The sequence below is a fragment of the Eucalyptus grandis genome, chromosome 11 (genome assembly GCF_016545825.1).
Source record: "Eucalyptus grandis isolate ANBG69807.140 chromosome 11, ASM1654582v1, whole genome shotgun sequence".
Taxonomy (NCBI): Eukaryota; Viridiplantae; Streptophyta; class Magnoliopsida; order Myrtales; family Myrtaceae; genus Eucalyptus; species Eucalyptus grandis.
This window is the reverse complement of record NC_052622.1, coordinates 27,083,560-27,109,003: the sequence shown is the minus strand read 5'-3', so window position 1 is coordinate 27,109,003 and position 25,444 is coordinate 27,083,560. Positions and strand designations below refer to the sequence as shown.

Sequence of the window (25,444 nt, the reverse complement as noted above, 5' to 3'; positions counted from 1 at the left end):
TGGATTGGTCAGATGATGGATGGTAAATCTTTTTGCGATTTTCTATTTGAAATAGCGGCAAATGAGTCTTTCAAGTTTTGAATTTTGTCCAGAATTGCAAATTGAAGGACTTAAAATGTGAGGATGCAAATTGATGTGAGTGAGAAAACTCGAATTGGTTCCTAAAATTTTCCCCTTTTTTTGGGTTGGTGAGAATTAGGGGTGGCAAAATGGGTTTATGACCCATTTTCAGGCTCATATTTTGTATTAATAGATTGCATGTGGATTATAAAGATATAAAGACCCTATTAAAATAGGTCCAAAAAGTTTTAAGTTGTGTTATATGAGTCGAAAATGAGTTAGAACGTCTAATCCATTTTTGACCCATTTTTAACATGTGGGTAATCTAACTCAAAATTTCCTCAACTAATACGATAGACCTATTAGTTTTCAGTCTTCTTTTCTTTTTCTTTTTCTTCTTAATTGGCTAGTCGTCGGCTATGGCTGGGGTTGGCGAGGCTCGAGCTTGCTAGATTTCAGCGAAGTCAAGCCTTGCTTGATTAGGCGAGGTCCGACTTGCTTAGATGTTCGTGGTTTTTGTCAACCAATTAAGCAAATAAGTTGTATTATTCGTGGCATAGTCCAATGTATTAGTGTGAAGTTAATATATTTAGGTCTTGATGGTATTAACAAGGTTTTCTAACCAAAATCACCAAAGACTCGATGTAAAAGAGTATACAGGCAACGTGGCCTTTGTGCAACTTGAAATCCTCTTTCAGTCATGTTTGGAAAAGGAAAATTGTTTTTATTGGATCTAGCAATTCACGAGGATTCATGTTAGCTCGATAAGTTGATACATTTGTATTTCTGGGAAAATTGTCCAAAAAATTCTAAATTTGTTGCATTTTTGTTAATTCAGTTTATAAACTTTTTACCCGTCTTAAATGTTTTTTGTTAGATATTATGTCAATTAAGTTTTAAATTTTTTTATGTTTTGTCAATTGAGTTTAATTGGCCAATTTTGATTGAAAATCGCTAATATGAACTCAGTTGTCTTGCATGGTATTGTCAGTGCTGAAATAGATAACTTTGAATAATATGTTATTTTTTTTGAATTTTAATTATTTTTAGTTTTTCTTTTCTTTCTCTTTTTTGATTTTTAATTTTTTTTCCCTTCTTCCTCTAGGCGGTCAATGGGAGGAGGGTTTGGCACGGTCGACCTAGCCTTTGGCTAGTTGGCAACCACTGCAAATGCTTGACAATTGGAATGAAGGAAAAAAAAAAAAAAAAAAAAGAAAGGAAAATAAAAAATAAAAAATTTCGAAAAAGATATAAATTTGTTTTAGGATTTAATTAATAAAAATACAATAAGTTTATAACTTTGTAGACAATTTTCCTGCTCTTATTGTGCATCATCTTCTTGTGTAATGAAACATGAGGCTAAATTTGCAATTTGGTCTACCCGACCTCCATGAACTCGAGCCTAACCTTGATGGACCCAAGCTAAAGTACTCTGAGCATCGAGATCTTGGGCTCGGGCAATTGGAGAGCTCGGGCCTTGTACTAGTTTTCTCGGCGCCCGTACCAAAGTTACCGGTGCACAATTAATGATGTCTATTTTGGGTAAAAAAAGTTAGATTTTTCTTATCAAAGGATTTTTTTTTCTAGTTTCAGCTAAATATCGATAATACATTTCCTAAAACAATTTCCTGAAAATTAATTTTCAGAAATATTATATTCTCCGAGAAAAAAACAAAATCCTAATGTAAGAGTATACAAGCAACGCCAGCATCGTCCAATATAAGATCCTGTCGTGATTGGGGAGGCAAAACTGTTTTTTCTCGAGCTAGCAATTCTTGACGAATCATGTTTGCTTGATACATTTGTATTTGTGGGTCGTGCCGATCCAATTATCGGAATTACAGCGGATTGTGTAATGAGCTGTCGATCAAAGAATGGGCCTTTACCGTGGCCTGTGTCGTCTTGTCCTCGGAAATGGATTTGTCTAGGACTTGTCACTGTAACCATCTGACTTGGTCCATTTGAGCCGAATCCTCGGAGGCTGTCTCCCTGATTATGAATCTAAGCCACAAGTCACCCTCGTCTAATATGAAATTGGGGTGTCACAATGTCACTCGCCCAAAGCATTGATGTTCTCGTTGTCGTCAGCCTACATTGACCGCAGAAATTTCCCTACTCGACGCATGATTTGGCCAATTCCCACCTCCTTCGCAATCTTAGAAGTTTGCTTGCAGCACTTTGTCTAAACCTCTCTACCTTCAAACATTTCCGCCCTCGTCGGATTGTTTAGGGGCCTGTCAATCCTTGAGCCACAGATGTACTTTTTTTTTTTTTTAACCACACGTGTACTTAGGAGGGGCTTGTTTTGGATAAAATTTGTAAGGACCCGGCCAAGGCCTTGCGAGACTCTTTTGTTTACTTCTTTAAAGGACTTGATTCGCGAGTTTCAGGCAGGCTCATTAAAGCCGGCCTTTACTTTCACGTATTAGGATCCTGGGAGAGCCGAAAATCATGCCGAATTAGTCAGAACCATTGGTCGTTGCAAAGCTCATACAATAAATGGTGGAGGTTGAGTGTCCACCGAGCAAGCGTCTTTCCATATGAGCTTGTCCGGAGGCCAATTGGATGGGACGCGACGATGTTGTCGGCTCTATTTCTTGTGCCGCTGGAGATATCAAGGATGCCCAAGTCCAGTCCCATGCAAAATATCCCTAGAAAAGGGTAGACAGACATCATTCTCTCCAGGGGTTTTTTCTTATGATTCAGTCCACATCGACATTGAAAGTCCAAATCACCAACCACCATAGAGTAATTACGGAGCCGTCCAGGTCGCTGGAAAATGTGGTTGCCATTGATAGTAAGGACAGAGACAAAATTGCAGGATACGCTTCTATACATAAATTTTAGAATCTCGTTTGATGCGATTTTTCATCACGACTGATACTACTGCTTATGAAAAGGGTGGAAAAACGTGAGCAAAGATTAGGTGTACGATGCCTTGGAAGTTTCTTGAGATCATCTTCTTTAATATGAATACGTGTCTTGATTAGTTTTCGAAATTAAAGTTCATCTAAATCGGCTATTGCTGGTCAAAAAGGTGGGAAAGCGCAAGTAGAACTTAGGTGTACGATGCCTTGAAAGTTTTTTGAAATTAAAGTTCATTCAATTAGTAACTTTAAGGACAAGTATTTCAGTCCCATGATATCTTTCTCTCTCTATCCCCGCAATTTCCTTTGAAAGAACAATGGATAGATTTACTCAATTAATGGCAAGATAAAGGGATTTGTTCGATAAAATAATGGGTTTGTTATACTATATTGAGTTAGATTCTCTATTCCATTCTATTCCATTCCATTCACCTAATGTCATCGCTATAAAGGCGTTTATTTAGGAGTCACTAAGCAATAGCCAAATTTAGCAAATAGAGTATGTCTTGGTTCTCAATATGGAGCCACTTGCTATTATTCCGACTTTCCAACTAGTTTCAATTGAAATTTGCGACAAGTAGGGGGAGAATGATATGAGACCCTCTCCAGGAATCATTTTAACTTTTCTACACATACATCATGCATGACGATAACATTGATTCTTTGTAAGGAAAAAAGAAGATGCGGCATCTGATTTGAGATGATTCAATGGAGTGCCATTGCAAATTACTAAATTATCCTCTCTCCTTTAAATAGTAAATTCGGACACGTTATTGTCATGGATATTGCCAATGAATAACCAGCTTTTACTATTGCAATTACAAGAAATTTCACAGGCGAATCACCTTAGGTGATGTCTTCGCATATTCAAATATTCACCCGAAATTCGATACATCATCTCTAAGATCAAACTTAATATAATTTTGGGTTCCCTAGCATTTTACTCCTATGTAATAGCAGGAGTAGGAATATAAAAGAAGGGCAAAAAAAATTGTTCTTTCTTGAATCAATTTAAGATTTCAGTTTCTATAATTAAGTATATATTGTAAACCCCCTTTTTAGGGTACTATTCTGGTTGACCCCTCCTCCCCTCACTTCATCTGCACAAAATGAACAACCAGAAGACCACCAGCGCCGCCGATCCGAAGCCCACGCACAGGGCGTCCAACGTCCCTTCCGCCCTCGCCCGCCGCTCCTTCCTTTCCCGCCGCCTCTCCAAGAAATCCTCGTACCTCCTCCGCCCCTCCTCCTCTTCCCTCGTCTTCTTCCCCCTTCGCGCCTCCATAGCCCTCCGCAAGATCACCAGGCTGTCCCCGCCGTTCAGGTACGTCCCCTCCATGTCCTCTGCCTGCACGCTCACCTCCCTCACCTGCATGGCACCCCCGCGCGGCCCCCCGCACGTGACGGCGATCGTGCAGGCCACCCGCTCCGCCGCCGTGCCCCGCTCTCCGGAAGACAGTACCGTCACGAACCGCGCGTGCACCTCCCCGCTGAGCCAGTGGCGCTGGATGGATACTGGGGCGGCGCTCGAGAGGTTCATCGCCCGCCGGCCCTCCGGGTCGATCAGGACCCAGCTCAGCCTCAGACCGTCGCCGAGGTCGCCGCACTCGTCGTCGGGGCTCGGGAAGGGGACCGGCGTGGACACCGCTTCCTTTGGCTCCAGCATGTCGATGCGGAACGGGGAGCACCGGAACCACCCTGTCTCGGTCTCGGTCTCGGCGGTCTTGCTGAAGATGAGCTGCCCGCGGTAGCGGATGTCGACGGCCGAGATCAGCTCCGACGGGCGGCGGCGGAGTTCTGGAGGCGGAGGGGGATGCGCCGTCGAAGGAGAGCCGGGGTCCTCGGCGGGGAGGGGGTACGCGTCGGCGAAGAAGGAGCGGTGGCCGCCGGGAAAGGTGGAGACGACGCGGGAGACGCGCGGCGCGTTGATCGACGGCCAAGCGGAGCGGGAGATGTCGGCCCAGAGGCGGTCGTCGGACGAGAGCGCGCGGAGGTCAGAGGAGACGCAGGAGGCGGAGGCGAGGGCGGGGCCGTCGAGCCGAGTGAGGACGTGGGATTGGAGGATGTCGTGGTGGATGTCGGAGAAGGCGGTGGCGGTGGCGGTGGCGGTCTTGGCGGCGGACGGCGGCGGAGTCGGGCAGGAGACGGGGCTGGGATGGGGACGCATGGCGGGGTTAGCTTCAGGGTCACTTCGAGACAGTCACGAGACTCGCGGAAGTCAGGATTCGGAGGAGGTTTTATATACCATACTAGCGAACACGAGAATTAGTAATACTTTTCGTTTTTCCAAAAATGCAACTATATTATAGTTTATTTGTTCGTTTGCCCCTCCTTTTTTATTTTTATTTTTTAATGTTTGAGTTGCCCTTCGTTGACCGACCGCTTTGCTTGATTGACCGGGAGTTTTAATTTCTTTGACTTTAGTTTTGGGGAAGGATTTGACCGGGACTTTCTCGCCCTGACAACTACATCGGACCGTCCATTTATTTCATGTAAAATCTTGCAATCGCAGCCGTTAAATATATACCAATTGTTTTGCAAGGACGGCCACTGCAATTCGCGAGTCATTTCCATTTCGCATCTGACAATACGACATGTCACCTTATCACTTGGTCGCGTGGTCCTATCATTTTTATATTAATGTCGTGTCATCATTTTAGGCCATTAAACGAGGGGCAAGGTGACAGACATTTTATAAATTCTCAACGCACAACCGAAGAAATTAAGAAATTCCACAAAAAATAGTTGTGAAATATAGTGTTGCTCAATGACATTAACGAAATCGCGCTCAGAGCCTAGGACCTACGAGGGCGACAGCATTCGCAAAGATCTCCTTAGTCTGGATGCCTCTGTAGTTATGTCCCATAATCACGCAATCATATAAATCATGTCATCATGTCACGCTGCTTGACATGTTATATCGATTACAATGTTGTTAATTAGCAACTTTGTTAAATAGTCAATGTTAGCGATATGTCACTTTAAAATGGAGAATCATCATGCATCAAAATAAAAAGACATGATTTCTAGTGAATAAACTATAGGAATTAACCAGTAAAAAAGGTGGCGATTATATGACTTTAGGATTTCATGCATATTAGGCATGTTTCATTTTGATATAAGGTGACAATATGACTTTTCTTTAATGCCTAAGATTCAATTCTAGGGTCCTCAACTTGATTGACCGCAGTTTAAAGGATATCTCCAGAGAAAATTCCTATTTTGATCTTTTGTCCTCTTCGCTGCAGCTCTCCCTATCTAACTAAAAAAAAAAACAAATACACTTGAAAACCTGGTTGAGGTCCAATTATTGAGTTTTGTGACATCACTGGGCATGTAATTATCAAGAGGACTAATAATTGTGAGGTCCACTTGTACTATTTCATATAATTGTACAATTACGTGATTTTCGTGTCCACCAAATATCTTCAATGTGCCCAAACAATATACTTGAATGCCAATTTTAATTAATGAACCTCAATTATTTTATTTGAAATCACATAATTCGACCTTTTTTTAACGACATATTTTTTTTTGGTAAGATTTTTAACGACATAATTGATATAAAATAATTATGACGATCCCATGAGGTACCACAAGATGTGGGCATTACATCTTCCACTGGGGAAAATTGTTCAATTGGCTCAAAATTTATTGTATGGATGTCAATTCAGTTTTGAACTTCTAATTTTATTAATTTAGTACTAAATCTTTGCATGAAATTTCAATTTAGTCTTTTTTGACCAAGTTTTGCTATAAAATCACTGATGTGGTGATGTGTCATATAGGATGGCCAAAGATGATTGGATCGCCACATCAGCAAGTTCCAACTAAAATTGAGCGGAAAGATTGCATCGGAATTCCTTGCAAATGTTTAAGCTTAAACTAGTAAATTAAAAATTTTAGGATTGAATTGACATTGATAAAATAGGTCTAGGACTAATTGATAATTTTCCCTCTTTCGTCTCTCAACAGGTGTTGTCATCACCAATCATGTCATCACCAATCATGGATGTCGATCCCTTCTCTCTAGCCAATGATCCAAAGCATCTCTGATTCGATATGTTTTGACTCCACCCTGCGCTTTATGCACTAACTAGATATCCACAATAAAAATATTTTAAACAATGATGATATAAATATATTGATCATAGAATCACAACTTATGAATTATCAAATGAATGTGGCATGAATGCCATTCCACTTGGTTTTATATCAAAACACAATGATGACCTTTTAAAACATTAATGAAATGTCTAATATATCCCTTTCTCCCTTAAGAATCAGATACGGTGGTCCAAAAGCCAGTTCGGTATATTATCATTAGGCATGTTGGGTCAAATATTGGAAAAAGGGGCCCGCCTAAGCCCCTCTTGTCAGTAAATGAAATCGATAAAAGACAGGGCGAAGACTCCACGCATCGCCTTCTGACTTCTTCATAATTCACGACCAATATGGATTATAATAAGATTCTTTATTAAAATTTACTTATTATACATATATATCTCCGACAAAATCACACACTACAGAGGAGTCTTGCCAAGTCACTTTGGTAGACAAAGCTTTCGTAAAAGATTCTACTATTCTTTAGCACATTTCTCTAATAGTTTATGCTCCTCGGACTTGTAAAAGTAACATCATGGTCGATTGAAAATTGTTGCTTGTAGTTGGGCCAGTGCGTAGATTAATCAACTTCAAATCCATCGTTTTCTCTCGACATAGTACGGTAATGTCACGACGGACGAGAGTTACATCATGAGATCGATTTCAAGCTTCTGCAGTGGATCTTCCTCTTGGAAATTAGTGCAACATAGTCAAACCGTGGATGGATTGAACAAAACAAGGGCCATTTATTCCAAGATTGTGGCCGATGTCGCTTTCGATGGATTGAAGGCCGAAGCTGTTCTTGAGGGGTGGATTTCAGTGGGCAGGCAAACGACGATGATTGCTCTGGCTCTTTCGTTCTGAGTTAGGTTAGGGCATTTGCTGGGGGTTTGGTCAATTGCTTGCCTTTGCCGTCACGCATCCTCGATTACTTTTTTGATTAAGCGTACGATGATACGGACACGTTTTGCTCGATGGGGAGCAAGTCGGTCGGTGCAGATTTCTCTCGAAAACGACGTGTCAGTGCGCATGGCTGGCGGGCAATTTGAGTTAGGGAAACAAGCATGGTCATCTTATCAAGAGAGAGATGCACATCTAAGTACGTGGAGATGGGGATTTGAGTTCTATCCTTGTTGCTCTTTAGAGGAAAACACATTGATACATTTAGTGATGATTGTGTCCATAAATCCTTACCGACGATGATATCATGATGGATAATTTTAGCCACGTTCATGGCCATAACGTTGGCATATGAGTTAGGTTCTATCCATAATGGTGGGGATATATATTTTACTAACATGATTCTAATAGTTTACTTGTTCCCTTGGCTTTTGCGCTTCTTTGTTTCTTCGTTTAGCCTTATTACTTCTTCCAAATCCCTGCATGGTAAGCTTTTTTGCACGCCATAACTGTTGCCGCACGTCCATTGATGCCACCAGCCCTTGTGGACGTGCCTTTATCCACCGCCAATGTCACCGCTATCATCACTCCTTCGGTTCAATCAATGTCTTTGCGTAACATCCCCGTCCCTCTCTTTCAATAATTTTGAGACATGATCATAATTGATCGGTTGTCTAGAAAAGAACTGACATGGTAATTCACTGCCATGATCCCGCACTTAAATTGGAGTTCTTGAGAGTAGGTATTGAATCCATAATCACCGAATCCTGAGCCCCTGTGGACGCGCCTTTACCCATCGCCAATGCCACCACTATCATCAATGTTTTGACTCAATCAATGTCTCCACATAACAATGTCCTCTAGTCCCTCTCTTTCAATAAATTAGGGATCACAATTGATTGGTTCTCTAGAGAAGAACTAGCACGGTAACCCATGGTGATGACCCCCCACTTAAATTTGAGTTCCTAAGGGTAGGTATTGAACTCATAATCATCGACTCCTGAGCCTTGCAAAATAGAGGAAACCCTCACCATTCAGTCAAGTCTCAAGTGGGTTGATGGAGCTGTTGTCAGGTGTAAACTCTCTTGATATGGTAGTTAGAAACATTGATCCTTGACCTTCTCAAATCGTACGGGTCGATGCCCTTTTCAATTCTTTATACTGCAGCCATTATTTTGCATATTCCTCCTTCGTTTCGGTCGAGATGGGGTGTCACATCGGTCTTAAATGTCTCCATATTCGTTGGAGAACACGACGCCCCTACTGATGGTAATAGGGTTTACGATCCGGGACCCACTTCTCTCATTAATAATCTCATCTTCTTGGTGACACTAATTGGCCCTTTGAAATTGATTTGCGTTGGTCTCTGTCGCAGGGCCCGTGGATTGCGAAGTGCAACCGTTTCAAAATTGTCCCCATGAGAGACGAAGTTATCAAATCGACACTCCCAATTTCCTTTTTTATTTTCTTCCTTTCGTTTCCTTTTTGCCGTAGAAATATTTAGTTCAGGGGTTAGAAACCGCCGTGTTAGGTGAGCTTTCATTCTCCGTGGACCGCATGCGTGGGTAGCCTCTGCAGCAGAAATGGACGACGCCAAACTCCCACGAGAACAGAATTTTTGCATGAGAGAGTTGACTAAAGAGTCCAGGGAGGCCTTTCCGTCCAACGGGCGATAGGGATTCTGTCTATAGATGTGGTGGGGGTTGCATTAGTAATGAGCAAGTCGTCCAAACGCAAAAGATTGATATCCCCTAAATTTATCGGATAACTTCTTTGGGGGCCGACATATCAGCATTCAGTGATTTTGGATGTTCCAAGTTTAACTCTCCCATTTCTTCTCTCTCTCTCTCTGGTTGCCTTTGATTTGAGGTGGCCATTCTTAGACAACCCCGATCTGGGGTCACTTGAGATTGAGCCTAGGTACTTTGATTACGACCCACGCACGTAGCTGTCAGGCTAGACTCCTTCAAACATAGACAAAGAGGTGCAGACATGGGTAATAGGGAAGAAATAGTCTTCCTTGAGCTGATGTTTTAAAAGCAACATTTTTTCATGTACAAAAACGTATTTCTTATCAAAATCATTTCATTAACTCATTTTAAATTATGGATTTGACGTAAATCTAACTTGAGTCATATTAAAATTTAAAGGTGTTATGCAGAAGTGAGATTATATAATCCAATATTAAGTGCATTGGAATTCAGATCTACTTGGAATTATTTTGTATCATACTCATTGTTTAAAGGTGTATCAATTTTATGACCCTAATGAAGATATAAGAATTATGTAATCACATGGTAAAGTTTCTAGAGTTCGACATAGTTGTAGAAAATAACTGCTCTTATACTATTAAGGATAATAGTACGGTGGAGATCACTATGTCTTTATTTTTGCCTACATAGACAATTGTGGAATTTTCTACACTACAGACTAAATTTGTTGAGGTTTAAGGTACTATTCTTGAAGACAATTTCTGATGAAGTTTCTTAAACCTCTCAGGTGTTGAATGAAGTGGTTGTAGTTCTACTCAAGAGATCTGTTAGGGAAAGACGATAAGCTATACCATTAAATATATAGTCTATCTGTGAGCATGACTATGATATCTACTGCATGGTTGATCTAGTGACTTATACAAATGTTGTCTCTTGTCCTCAATAAGGTATATGGTTAGATGCCATAAAAGATGAGATGCAATTTGTGAAATATTATAGTGCTTGGGAACTTATTGACTTGCCTAAAGGTCACAAGCTCATTAGTTGCAAATATGTGTACAAAACTTAAAGGGATTTTAAAGAAAGATTGTAGAGTTTAAAGCCAAACTGGTAGCCAAAGTTTTCAATCTGAAATAGGGTGGATAGTAAATAAATATTTTTTCTAGCCTCTTCTAAAGATTCTTTTAGAGTGAACATGACATTAATAGCTCGTTTTGATATGGAGTTACGCCTAATAGTAACTATATTTCCAAATGGACACATTAATAACGAAATCTATATAGTGCAACCAGAAGGTTTTGTAGTAGATGATTCATGTAAGCTTGTATGTAAACTAAAAAGTCTAATTCATGATTTTAAACAAGTTTCTAGATAATGTTATTAAAGTTTCATAATATTGTCACTTCGTTCAGTTGAGAACAAAGTAATTTAGTATATATATGCTGCAAGGTCAGTTGGGGGAGATTTATTTTTCTCATACTCTATATATATGATATTTTGCTTGCAAGTAATGATATTGAATTACTGTATGAGATAAAATGGGTATTATTGAATATTTTTTTTTTTTGACATGGAGGACCTTGAGGCATATTTTGTCTTTTGCACCGAGGTTTGTAAAGATCATTCTCGCCATATATAGAGTTTATCTCATAGGACATTTGGTGATCATATTTTGGAATAATTCAGTGTACATCGCTGCAAGCCGAGAATTGCTCCTATCATTAAGGGTGATGGACCGAATCTGTGACATTGTTCTTATTTAGATATTGAAAAAATCCAATTAAAGGGTGTTTTGCACTTGAAAGTATCATGTATACTCAAATTTACACTAGACTAAATATCACTTTTGTGACAGGACTTGTATGTAGATATTAGTTAAATTCAATACGCAAACATTAGGTTACTGCCAATAAGTTTTTTGAGGTATTTAAAAAAAAGGACAAAAGACTATAGTTGATTTACAGACATGTTCAAGTCCTGCAGTTTGTAGGGTATTTGGATGTAAACTTTGCTGGTTGTTAGGATGACATGAAATCGATAACGGAATATATATTTATATTAGCAGGAAATGCAGTAAATAGAAATTTATGTCATTTTATACTATGTAAGTGGAGTTTGTAACATGCTTTTAGGTTGTTACTCAGTCTATTAGGCTTCGGAACCTTATTAGGGAGTTGACCGTATTTAACTTTATGGATAGACTTATATGGTTGTATTGAGATAATAACTCTATAGTGTTGTTTATTAACAATAGAGGTTTCAATGGGCCTAAATACATGGTAGTCAAATTTTTGACTATAAAGAAATGGTATAGAATTGTGATGTTATAATAGAGCTTATTTCTATAGATGATATGGTTACTGATCTACTAACTAAAGGAATTCGCTCTTTTATTTTTGAAGGACATGCCATTAATATGGGCTTAAGAGCATTATGGATGCCGTTGTTTAGTGGGAGCTGTTTCAATTTTACTTTAATAAAGTTTATATCTGTGTTTGTTACACTTAGTAACGGTTTGATATGTATCAACTTTTGCATTCAATAAAATATTTTTGAATGTAGTATTATTATATTAAATACATATTGATAAAAGTCTCAAGATACAGTATAAACCTTGAGTGAAGGTTAGGGGCATTCAGTTATTAGCTCTGAGCATATGTTTTGTTATGCATAAAGAAAGTTTAACTATAAAAACAAGGCATATGTGGGTTTATTGGAACCATAAAGACATTTTCTAATGGCACAGGTTTTTATGATACTTAAGGTAAGAGAATGGTGATTGACAAATGGATCTTTCTAACAGAGTTATTACTCATTTGCTATACTACCATATTGAATCAATATCAATAAAGTTAAAAGCACTTATGACCATGTAAGGCTTTGTGTGTATACATGCAGTTACTGCCATGATTCAGTGTTTGAGACCTTATGGGGTATGATTAATTATTAAGAACTATCTTTAAATCAATGTGCGCACATACAATACAATTTCAATTAATATAGCCTTAGTGAGAGAATGTAAGACTTTTCCTAGTGTGGACTATATTAATTGATATTATAATTTACTGTTTTACAGGTTTAGTTTAAGGTGAGATAAAAAATTTCTTAATTAGTTTAATATGGAGCTAACTAGTGTGGGCTGAGTTGAACCTGGCTCGTAATGAGAGGGCTTGGTTAGAAATTCTGTAAATAGTGCTAAGGTTTTTCTTCTAATCATAATTATCCTCTCAAAAGAGCATTTGCCTAGCATTAAAGGTGAGGGGATTATCTTGTTGAGCCAGCGATACAAAGGGCAATAGAGGAGAAGTTCTTGAGTTTGGATTATCGCTATTCCGCATCAAGAACGGTGGCCTAAATTAGGTGTGTAAATTTTTTACATGATTACATATGTGTTCTTATTTCTAATTATGGAGTGTGCTTTCGCGTCTTACATGCCCACACCTTGATCAATCCTCAACCAAACCATTACCAACTCAAGATCACTGAACCTCACAACTGAACCATCGACAACCCAAGGCCACTGAACCTCACACCCGAACAATCGACAACCCAATGCCACTAAACCTCACAATTGAACCAATGACAACCCAAGACCATCGAACCTCACCCCATCATCATTGCAACATGCAAAGCCAAAATTAAGCTTAAAGCGATTACATTGTGGGCCTAACAACCCATGACACCTCACGATACATTGTATGACATCTAAACCTCAACTGACCCATAGACAATAGCAAACATTTGGACTCCTGGAGTGCCAAAAGTTGGCATAAAGGGACACTTAAGTGCTAAAAGTTATGAAAGTAACATTTAAGTACCAAAATTGGAGCAAAATAGATCACTTAAGTGCCAATTCGACCAAAATCCGGCCAAAATACTGACGTGTCAATTTTCCGATGAAGCAAGTGCAAAACGATGTTGTTTTGGTGTGGTGTGGTAAAAATTTAATATAAAAATTAATTAAATTAAATTTAAAATTAAATTTACTTAAAAATTTAAAAATAAAAATAAAAATATTATAAAATATTAAAAAAATTCCCTTAGCTGCCTCTTTTTTTTAATTTATAATTTTTAATAATTTTTTAATATTTGTATTGGTATTTTTAAATGTTTAAATAAATTTAGTTTTAAATTAAATTAAATTAATTTTTATATTAATTTTTTACCATATCAGCATCGAAATGACGTTGTTTTTACATTGTCTGGTCTCGTCAGTGTGCAAAACGACGCCGTTTTGCACTTACTTTGCTTGAAATTGCGCACGTCAGCATTTTGGTCGAACACTTAAGTGATCCATTTCTTTCCAATTTTGGCACTTAAGTGTCACTTTCGTAACTTTTTGCACTTAAGTGTCCATTTGTGCTAACTTTTGGCATTTGAAGTGTACTTTTGCCGACAATAGCATAATCATACCCAATATGACATAAACCGAATCAAGACAACACAAACCAAACACCATAGCACATCAAAGGCAAGATTCATTGAATCACACAATGAGCAAATCAACATAGTGTAGAGAAAAGGAATTTCACTTGCCTTGTACCTTGACGATTAAAACCAAACCTAAACGTGTGGAAAACTAAACCCCGACCCTTCACCTTGGCTGGATGCAGCTTGAATCTATGAATCACCAACATTCTTCAAGAGCCTTCGTGTTGTATCGGACACTTGACATGTGTCCGACACTCTCCGACACTCGAGTCGAAATTTTGACATACGAGTTTCCGACACGTGATTCCGTTATCGATGTCAATTTTAAAAATTCAATAAATGGGAGGTCTATATATATATATATCAAAAAATAAAACACAATAATAAAAATAATAAATGGAGAAAGAATAAAAACCTAGTTTTCTCTTCTCTCCCGACTCCCACTTCCCGTGATACACAATTCACGCCTTAAGTTTTTTTTTTCCTCTTCCAACATATCTAACATGCGAGTTCATAATATAGATTGTTTGTTTTTTCTCCAAGTTTTATGAACTATTGAAACATATTTGAATTTGTCAAATTGAAACAATCAATGATATTAATAAATGGCGGATTAATGTTTTTAATATATATTTATTCTAGGATTATTTATTTATTTATGAATTTGATTGTAATAATCATAAAAATGATAATTTATTATGTATATATAAAAATATATATTTAATATACAACATGTTCCAAAGTGTCGGAATTCTCTGTTTTTTGAGAAATAACGTGTCGGCGTGTTGTATGGTGTCGTGTTGCGTGTCGCATGTCGGGTGTCAATGTCGATGCTACTTAGGCTTGAATAACTCAATTCTATGATTCTGTGAGCAAGTTGAGAAAAATGAGAGTGGCGAGCAATTGGTGAAAGAGAGAGGGTCAGGCTAAGATAGATGAGAGTGAGAGAGAGAGGTCGAGAGAAATGAGAGGAAGAGAGAGAAAGAGAAGGTCTTATACCCAAACTAAACTTCTTTGCATGCAATTCCATTGGTCGCATGGGGTGGCGGCACCAAATGGCCTACTGTCTCGACATATGGCGGCGAGAAGGGAGAGGAAGGGAGAAAAGGTGAGAGAGAGGATCGAGTGGAAGAGAGAATGAGGGAAAGAGGGTGGCCAGCCCATGGAGGAAAATGGGACCATTAGTGTCTAATTTTCATGTACATTAGACACTAGTTAGACACTAGGACTGTACATTAAGTCTGAAATTCATCTAATGAGTCCCAAAAATTTATGGTTCAAAAACTGTTATCTTTCAATCCCGAAATTGACACATTTCCATTAGTGCCAATTTAATTGACCTAATTACCATTGCTAAATTCTATGCTCTTAGCTCACTAATTGGATGGGCCAAAGATCTGGATGATCCCTCGATGGCTCTTTGCCTCCGTTACCTTCTTCGTCCCCGCCAGCATTAGCACTGCCCCCTCTTTGCCCCCTCTCTCTCTCTCTCTCTCTCTCTCTCTCTCTCTCTCCCTCCCTCCCCTTCCTCTACAACGTCGTTTGTCAACAATTTGCCTCCTCGCTACTCGAGCTCTTGAATGTAGGCTCTCCCCTGCTGACCTTTCTACCCACAACTTCGTTCTCATCACTAGCAGCTCTCCCTCTAACTTCAACCTACCCTCTCATCTAACCTGACCTCTTCTTCTCTGAGTGCTATCATCTTATCCTTTTCTATAGATTTACACACACAAACGTAGGGGTGTGCAAAACGGATTGCATGAATTGGGAATAGCTTGGACCGGATTAGATTGGCCAATTTGGTCTAGTTGTTGGTTCCAATGGAGAATCAGACAGGATCGGATTGGACCAACTAAATATATTTTTATATTTTATTATTTCTTCAGAAAATTACTAAAATATGAACTAAACACTATTTTGGTCCGATTCCAATTAATGGGAAAAAAAAAAGTAATGTGAAAAATAAGTGATCGATTTTATTGGATCGGATAGGACTTGGATTGGATTGGAGCCGGACAGAACTATGATTTGGTTTGGTTTCCGCTTGTAGGACCAACCAATCTGATCTTGGTTCCGATTTTTGGAAAACTAGTCCTCTTGGTCCAATTTTCAATTCCATCTAGGAATCGGACCTAATTGGGAACTGACCACCCCTAAATAGACGAACCCATGTTGACCGAATTTTGGTCGACTTTCCAAAACAAAGTCCATGCTGGACTTTCTATGCTGGACTTTCTAATTTCACGCTCAAGACTTCAGCACAAAATAGGAAAGTGGATTTCCATGAATTTCCTTTTTCTGGTTTTGCTTAGTGACAACTCTTGCACAAAATAGGAAAGTTGGACCGTATGCTGAAAAGGAAATTTGAATTTCCATGACATATATTTTGGTGTCTACAAGCAACTGTTGGGAAAAATGGTTTCGAATTGGGTAGAACAATGAAGTCGGATCTTTAGAGTAATCAAGTTGGACTTTTAGGTGAGATATCACTTTTTTTAAGGATTTATTTGCCCTACAACGTTGCTATTGGTTACCAGCAAATTTCTTCCATGATACAACAAAGTCTAAAAAATGAGAATATTAGATACTAATTCTAGTATTTCTCCAGGATCTCTCTAGGAAACAATAAAAAAGATGGTTGTAATTTTTTTTTTTTTTAAGAAAGAAGGCTCAAAAAGATAAAATGATCACACTCACCATTCTTCTGAAAACTGACATGTATATACAAAACAATCTTAAAAATGTAGGCAACTCTTCGTGAAAGGCTGCAAAGCGAACAAATGTATCCTTTCAAAATTTGCCCAAATGAACAAAGGCGTTCATTCGAAAGAAGTTGAAAAAAATGAACAAATGCAACTCTTTAGGAAATGTTGCAAACTGAACAAGTATCTTTTTTAAAGGTTGCCTTGAAAAGACAGAAAACAAAAATTTGGAATATTAAAAATAATAATTATAATATATATTTTTTTAAATTTCCAAATATTCTCAATGAACAAAACAAACTTTGAATTGATTAAAGTTAATAAGATAATCGTACAAAAGAAAAAATAAAATAACAAAGGGGTTAGTGCTAATTAAACAGCGGGCGCACAAAGTGCTAAGTGTGCCTAACAATCATGCATCCGCACGCTGGTATGGTGGGGTCTAGCCCACACCCAATCATTTTTTTTTTAGATACACTAAAGAAACCCCACACTTATTAATCGACCCACTTCTCTCACTTTTTTTTTTTATGTGGGACAAGGAAACATACACTTTGTTTGTTTTACAAACAAACTTCCAACAGCAACAATTTATCTTGGGTCGGGCTTCGTTGAGCAAGTTCAAACTCGATTCATAGTTTAACAATATTGCAAGTAGGCGAGCAATGCAGTGGAGGAGTTTGCGACTTTGGTGCCTTGCAAGGTGACGCTTTGCGTGTTCAAGCCTGCCAATGGGGATGATCGCTCGATTCTGGATCCAGAGGAAGCGAAGGAAGAAGCCGTGGCTCTTGGAACCTAGGCGCCTCAAGTTTGAAGGAGAGAGACGGCAACGTATTTCTAGTGGAGATATATAGAGGTTCTCTACATGCTTGCTTGTTAGTTTTCACGCGTGTATGCATTATGCAATGATCAATATGCGGAGTGGGGTTCCATAAGACGTATGAAAGTGGGTGCATCTTGTCTATGTAATATTCCTATGCAAACACACTTTTCATAGAGTTTTTGGTTATCCAATTTGTGACGCTAATATTTATGCATGAAGTTATTGTCGTGACCTACTAAGAGGCAAACCAGTAAGGGCAAGTTATGAATTACTGAGCAAACACTTAATGTGGACTCTCTTAATCCCATACTCATTGTAACTTTGGGATCTTGATTTAATTCTTTAAAAATGTAATTTAATTCATTTAAAAGTCACCACTAATTTATTATGGGTCGATTAAAAAACATAACATTTTACTTCTGCGAACTAAAGATTCATGAATATGGGAACTAAATTATGCTAGATAAAATCTAATGCCCTTTTGGTATACTTTCTCTTTATTTCAAAAATATTTTGCAAATAGTCTTAGTTAATTTTAATCCTCAAACTCTAACATGTGACAAGTGATTATGTGAGTGTGCAAATAAAAATTTACCTCTCAATAAATCAAATTGACAAATAAATTGCTTGGGGAGACAAGAAAATCTTGATGTGATCAACAAATTAAAATCAAAGCACCATTATCGTTCAATACATCAAATGTTCTGCAAAATGTTAACTTAATTGGTCTTTCAACTCAAACAATGACTGGCGGCAAGAGATGCTTGCGGCGTCGGCAGGCGGCATTACCACGGTGAGGGAACGACAGTAAAGGTGGTGAAAATGAGGAGATCACAACGGAAGTTGGACGCGTTAGAAGAGTTGACCACCGGAGTTGGTATGAATCCTGACCAAGGATTGGGCTCAGTGAAACTTGGTAACTCTTGATCGAATCACTTGGTCTCTAAATATTTGATTCTTGATTTTTTTTAATGGGGTTGAAGAACTAGGTGCCATAAAGATCTCCTCAAAATTTCAATGCATTCCGACCTAGAACGAACACGTACACATTGTTTTCGCGAGACCGAGCATTGAGCTCTCCTATCTTAATCTTATAGTCCGACTGTTCGGATTTCTCCATCAAAGACACACTTTTAGATATTTTTGTTGAGAAAACCTCTTATAATATTTTGAAGTTGACAAAGCAATCCATAACACCTTACGAGCTTGATAAATGCAAATGTTGTTTATGTTTCAGGTAATATCCACATTTAAAGGAACTTAAATGTAGGTAGTAAAAAGATTTGTGAAGTTTCAGGTAATATCCATATTTAAAGGAACTTAAATGTAGGTAGTAAAAAGATTTGTGAAGACTGGATGAACCTATAAGTGCGAATAAGTCTAGAAGAATGTGAACAGACTTGGAGATACCATAGTGAATAGGATCACTAAATCTCCATTCTTAACATACTCAAGTTGCTAGCTAAGATGTAGTTTAATATCACTGGGAAAGCTGATATAGATGGAAACCAAAATTGTCAGGAAACCATATATAACTAGGAATTGTTGATATAAACGTAGCGCTTATAATAATTATGTAATAGTTCATCACATGTTCAAGAAATTTGGATAAAAATATCCCATGATGTTTTGTTTGGATATTTATGATAGCTAGTGATTTGGATTGAATTCCTGGATTGAAGAAATTAAAATCTAAAGAAACATCAACATGGATAGTACTAATTATGCTTGATATCTTGATTGGTTTACAATCATCTAGAAGATATATTATTTCCATAGTTTGAGCTACTCTATTTCTGGAAACTAAAAGATTTAATTGAGGGGTGACCAAATCTCTGAAATCTCAAATTGATTGACTTCATCAGCTAAATTGATCTACTCAATAATTGTTCAACAGATATATTAGAGATTGATATTTGTGATGATTATATAACGGGAAGATTGAATACCAAGGAGTATAAAAGGAGATGAACAAACGCGGAAGAAGTAAGGATCAAGAGTGATGAGAAATAGTCATCCAATAGATAGAGGAAGTTTTACATTTTTATACTGTTTTCTTAGTGTACTGAAAGTGTAATCAACTGAGAAGTGTATCAGTGTTATAATTTGTGGCGATGATGTCTTGTTAGTTGTGATGTTATAATTTAATTGCCCATATATTAATTGTGATGATGCCTCATCAATCGAGATGATATATTTGTCCCCTATATATGAGTGACAATGCCTTGGTAATCGAGATATCATTCCATTGCCCATATATTAGTGATGACAATGCCTCATTAATCAAGATATTATAATTCCATCTCTTATATATTAGTGGTGGTGATGCCTCTTAGTCGAGATGGGTTCTAGTTAGCGACAGGTAGCGAATAGATACCCACATGTGTATATAGTGAACTACTATGTGGTTTTTGAACATCATGAGATTTGTACATTTATCTGGCATTTATTGTTAAATTGAATACCTGCTCCTTATATCTATTTTTGTTCATTGCACACATAATTATAGACATTTATAACATATGTTTTACATCTCAATGGAACTAAAGCAATATGTTTAAAATATGTAAATTAATCCTTGTGATTTAGAGTAGGTTGATATCCATGTTACTAAGAGAAAGCGATGAGAAAATTGATTATGTGGTGAAGATAAAGATTCTTTAGGTGGTGAGCATCTACCCAATTATATGTCATGTATCTCTTTGGTGGATTCTTTATGTGGTGAACCTTTATTATGTCACACTTGTATCCATTTAAATCTCCGACCACTCCAATATCACTATCTACTTGACATATCCTCAACAACTTAAAATGCGCGTTGGAAATCTAAAACTCTATAGTAACTTAATGGGAGAAAACTTGGTGAATCACGCTAATTTAGGGCGATAGCTTCTAGAAAGAGCTAGCAAATATAAGGGGTTATTACTCAAGACAAATAAAAACATAATACATCAATAAAAAATTGGTCAGAAAAACATTAAACGTTGATAATTCATTCAATGAAAGCAGGTAATCCAAAACTAGTGGTGACTTAATTTAATAAAAGTTAGTAAATCACTCAAAACTAGGCGGTGATATAATATAAGCGTTAGTATACTTGAAGTATTTATAAGTTATGCAAATCCAAGTTGGCAATAGTATAAAATTGCTAATTTGCATACTCTCATAAAAGTGTTGTCAAATTACCATCAAGTTATTTAGGGAAAAAAAAGAAGAGGTAACCAACTCATGTTTTTTGCTTAAGTTTTTTTTAATACTTACAGACTCTTGCAGCATAAGAAAATATGAGGTACAAAACAACATAATTTTGCATGGTCTTGACATCCATCCTAAAAAGGGAATATCACAAATAGCATCCTCAATTTTTTCTTCATATCAAATACTCGCTTGAAATTTCAAAACCTCATTTTCTTTGTTAAACTTACCCTTTCTCAACACTGGATTTCACTTTGCCGGTCTGCATGAGGGTAAATGGATCTTTTTAGATTGGGGATATACAAAATGTAGGTTTTGAAAGCGTGAGAAGGGTATTTGATATGTAGATTAAAGGTGGGATGATTTTATAATTATTCCAAAAAAAAAAAAAAAATTCTTGCTCCTCAGAAAGGACTTTGGGCGTGGAGTTTCAGCTTCCACTTTGATTTTATATCTCGCCATTTCTTCTGGTTGACTATTGTTTTGCCGTCTATTTTGTTGTCATAACATACTTGTTTACAAGCGCATGTCTTTGTTACCTTGCCAAAGCATGAGATTGTAGTTTACACCGCGGCCGTGCATTGTATTTGCTTTCGATGTCGGGCATTGTCCTGAAACCTTTAAAGTCGTCTAAGGATCACCCCAGCTCGCTCCGTCTATTTTGTTGTCATAACATACTTGTTTCCAATCCTCGTTCGATCATCCTTCTCATGAAATTGTGATACCGTGAAACACTTGAATTATCAATATATGGATAAAAATGAAAGTTGAAGAAATTGTCAACACAAGTATAAGGAAAGAGAACAATATTTTAAGATTTGAACATCTCTAAAACTTTATTTACAAGATACGGATATTCAAACTTTATAATTGAAACTATCAACACAGGCATAAACTAGAATTTTTATTGTATACATCTTTCCATTAATCGATTATTTTTACTAAAAAATAGGAGGTGCCATTTACTTTATATGATAGTTGGTGCTATTTCCACTCCTTTTTATGTCAATTTACTAAATTACCTTTCAATCACAAGTTTGCTTTGATATTCAAAATTAACTTCGCCTCTCTTTCAATATAATTAATCTCATTGTCTCTCTCCTTCATATATCACAGTTAAGTAAAAAAGGTTGCTCCTTTTAGTGATCATGATTTCATTACTCTGTTGACACATTATTTTGTTAATTTAAATTTGTAGACAACTCAATTTTGACTTGAGATTTTTCAAGGTTGACCAACGTAAGTGGATAGTATTTTTCAACAACTTTCCGATGATATCCAATTTGCCTCAATCTGGTCCATGATTTAGCCCGCTCGATCTTGACAATGTTAGCAAACTTGCGATATTTGTTGAGTTCAAAATGATTTAAAAACTCAAGTCACAAGCTTTCCAAAGCATGATCAATCGCGTCAGTTTGGTTTAAATTAAAGAAGAATAATTGTGCCTTTTATACTTACTAATACTTATGGAATTTATTGGTATAAACAAATATATGCTCTTTTATGCGCGTGACCATAGAATTTTTCAACGTCCTGCCATTCATCCAAAAAATTTTGGAAAAATTACGTATGGCATCCTCCATTTTTTCCTCTATCACATTTCAAAGCATATTGTAGTTTCCTTTATCAAATTTCCCCATCCCACGTTGGCTTTCACTTTATTGATGCGCAGGAGGGTAAATAAGTCATTTTAGGTTGGGAAGATATAAGCTGTAAGGTTTTGAAAGTGTAAGCGCGACAAGGGTACGTGATATGATATATAGAGTAAATTCGAATGTCACTCGTTGCTATTCTAGAAGAATTTCTTGATCTTTGGAAAGGACTGATGTTCCTATCTTGCGATGTTTCAGTTTCAGAGGGTATGGACTTTTACTTGGTAAATCTTTTTTTTTTTTTTTGAAATGTAAGTATCATTTATATGATGATGTATAAGAGCTTAGGGGCATTCTCATATATTACAAAGATGACTAAGAACGTGAAAAAATGGAGTAAGGGAGTCTCCATATAGCAGCTAATACTACATTTGTTTGGGAAGATCTAAAATTTTTGTAATACGAAACCCGCCCTTTGACAAGTTTACGAATTTTAGCCAAGATGATAGGGACATCGTTTGACTTATTTTGGAAACGTCTATGATTATGTTTCATCCAAATGCGGTATATGATTGCTGAGAAAGTTACCTTGAGAAGCCTTGCCACCAAGTCCTTGCCTTTGATAGCCTTGATCATCCATTGGAGTTCAGCATTCCATCCTCCTAAAGAATGAAGGATTTGGTATGGTGCAAGGCTTATATGCTATATGCTTCCAGTCCATGTGTATTGAAAGAAAAGATGATCTCAATTTTCTAGACCAATCAAACAGAAATTACAATGGATTACTATCATAGGCATCCAAAGTGATATGATTTTCGTTATTGGTAGTCTACCTATACAAACTAGCCACTTGATAAAATTGTGCTTGCTGACCCATCTATCCATATTAGTTGATACCATCCCAAACCCAGTCCCACACTCCTTAGTTCGTTGTATAACTCTTTGCAACAACAACTTTGCCTAGATAGCTAAAGTTAAGGTTGGTCTCAATTTAGGAATACCATGCTAACTCCACACCATACTATCTTTTATTTCAAGCTACATAATTGAAATGCCTCCACATTTGCTACTATGAATCCACTTACCCATAAGGAAGATGATGGACAATTTATGAGGCGCATGTCTTTGTCACCTTGTAAATCTCTTTATGAGAATGTAGCTACCCCCACGGGTTTTGTCCTCTCACCATTTGCCAGCTCTTTCCTCTGCAGAATCATCTCTTGCCTGGACATACTTGTACTTTATAGGCGCATGCCTTTGTCACCTTGCCTCGTCACATTGTGATTCACACCCCACAGCTTTTGCATTGCATTGCTTTCGACGCCAGCCATTGTCCATGAAGTCGACTCTTTTAAAGTCGTCCAAGGATCGCCCCGCCTCGCTCCCATCCACGACAACGTTCAGGATCTCCAAAAAAAATGGCGAAGTTGCATTACGCTCTACTCCTCCTCATCTCTCTCATTTCCCACTCCAATGCCGACATCAAGACCCTAAGCCTAACTTCCGATCCTCGTCCGATCATCCTTCTCCATAAATTCGCCTTCACATACCTGGGCCGGGTTACAATCTCCGCTTCTGATGTCTCCGTCATTTCATTACTCCGTCGAACGAATTCTTCTCGTTTGGGCTTTGTCCTTCTCTCGGAGGAAGCTCACTTCCAAGTCCTCCTCAAATTCCAACAAAACCCTATCTTCTGCATCCTCGATTCCCCCTACGCCGTCGATCTCTTCAACTTCCTCGACCTGTCTCCTCCACCACACAGCTATTTTAATAAAACCTATGCCGTTACTTATCCCAGTGGATACTACTCCCTGTACTTTGCCAACTGCAATCCGGAGGTCCGCGTATCCATGAATATCCACGCTGAATTTTACAATCTCGATTTGGACGGCTCCAAGAATTACCTCTCACATGGACAATCCACACTAATTCCACTCTTCTTCGCGTTCTCTCTTGCTTACTTCTTCGTCTTAGTTCTCTGGGTCTATTACTGCCGTTGCAACAAGGAATCCACGAATCGGGTCCATCGCTTGCTCAACGGACTAATTATGGCGAAAACACTGAGTCTCATCTATGCCGGGCTGGATAAGTACTCCGTTAAACTTACTGGGTCACCTCACGGTTGGGAAATCTCGTTCGAAGTTTTGCGAGTCTTGTCGTCACTAATCATCGCGGCATTGATCATAATTGGATTCTCGTTCTTCAAGCAGTTCTTGCCAGAGAAGTCGGCTAAGGTATGGATCATCCCAATCGCGCTCCAGGTTCTCTCCAATCTAGCTTTCCCTTTTGCAGTCATGATGGGAGACACTGGGCCCTGGGTGGTGTTGGGGCTGGCTTTTCTGGACATGATCTGCACGTGCACCATCGTTGTTACCGTGGGGAGGTCTATTTGGTTGCTGAAGGAGGCTGCAAAGACTGACGAGAAGGTGGCGATGAGATTGGCGAAGATTAAAAAGTTTGCCTTGGTCTATGCCTTGGCAATCGGTTATTTTTATGTCGTGCCGATGGTAGCACTGGTATTGAGGAGCTTCATTGCACCTAGGTACGAGTGGGTGAGCAACGCGGTGCAGGAGGGTGCGAATCTAACGATTTATGTGGTCACGCTTCGCATGTTTAGGCCTGTCAATGATTACACCATTCTTGACGCACAGGATGAGAAGGAAGAAACAATGGCTGTAGCATATGAAGAGTCCGAGGTTTGAAGGATGGACACAAGTAAATTGCGAATGCTTATTTCTCAGTGAGTAACCATATTCTCTCTTTAAGGGAGATTAAAACTGGTTGTCGTGAACATTTCCTGTACTACAGATGTCATAGACAGTAATAAAACAATCTGTAGAGAAATGCTTTTAGTGGACAAATTTGTGCCTTTCTATATCTGTGTAATAATCCAGTTTCTAATAAACTACATTTCTCGACTTTATGTGATGACAGACGTTTTCATAAAGCGTTGAAAGCGCCACATTCAATTGGGATGATGGTGGTCTACATATACTGAATTCATGTTATATTTTTCCGGTAGAAAACAATGTCAATCGTAAGTCTGATAACATTTCCT

General features: G+C 38.1%; 2 protein-coding genes across 2 annotated transcripts; one reads left to right on the top strand and one right to left on the bottom strand.

Annotated features, from left to right (window-relative positions):
- Positions 1-4,023: 4,023 nt before the first annotated feature.
- LOC104426054 (probable F-box protein At2g36090) lies at positions 4,024-5,094 on the bottom strand. Its single transcript, XM_010038990.3, has one exon. The coding sequence runs from the start codon at positions 5,092-5,094 to the stop codon at positions 4,024-4,026; it is 1,071 nt and encodes a 356-aa protein (XP_010037292.2).
- Positions 5,095-23,804: 18,710 nt separating this feature from the next.
- LOC120289856 (protein CANDIDATE G-PROTEIN COUPLED RECEPTOR 7-like) lies at positions 23,805-25,088 on the top strand. The gene has a single exon (XM_039305236.1). It carries the CDS (start codon positions 23,805-23,807, stop codon positions 25,086-25,088), a length of 1,284 nt encoding a protein of 427 aa, XP_039161170.1.
- Positions 25,089-25,444: the final 356 nt, after the last annotated feature.

Excerpts from the sequence above, each read along its gene's own strand:
- LOC120289856 (XM_039305236.1), top strand. The coding sequence starts at position 23,805 with ATGGCGAAGTTGCATTACGCTCTACTCCTCCTCATCTCTCTCATTTCC.
- LOC104426054 (XM_010038990.3), bottom strand. The coding sequence starts at position 5,094 with ATGCGTCCCCATCCCAGCCCCGTCTCCTGCCCGACTCCGCCGCCGTCC.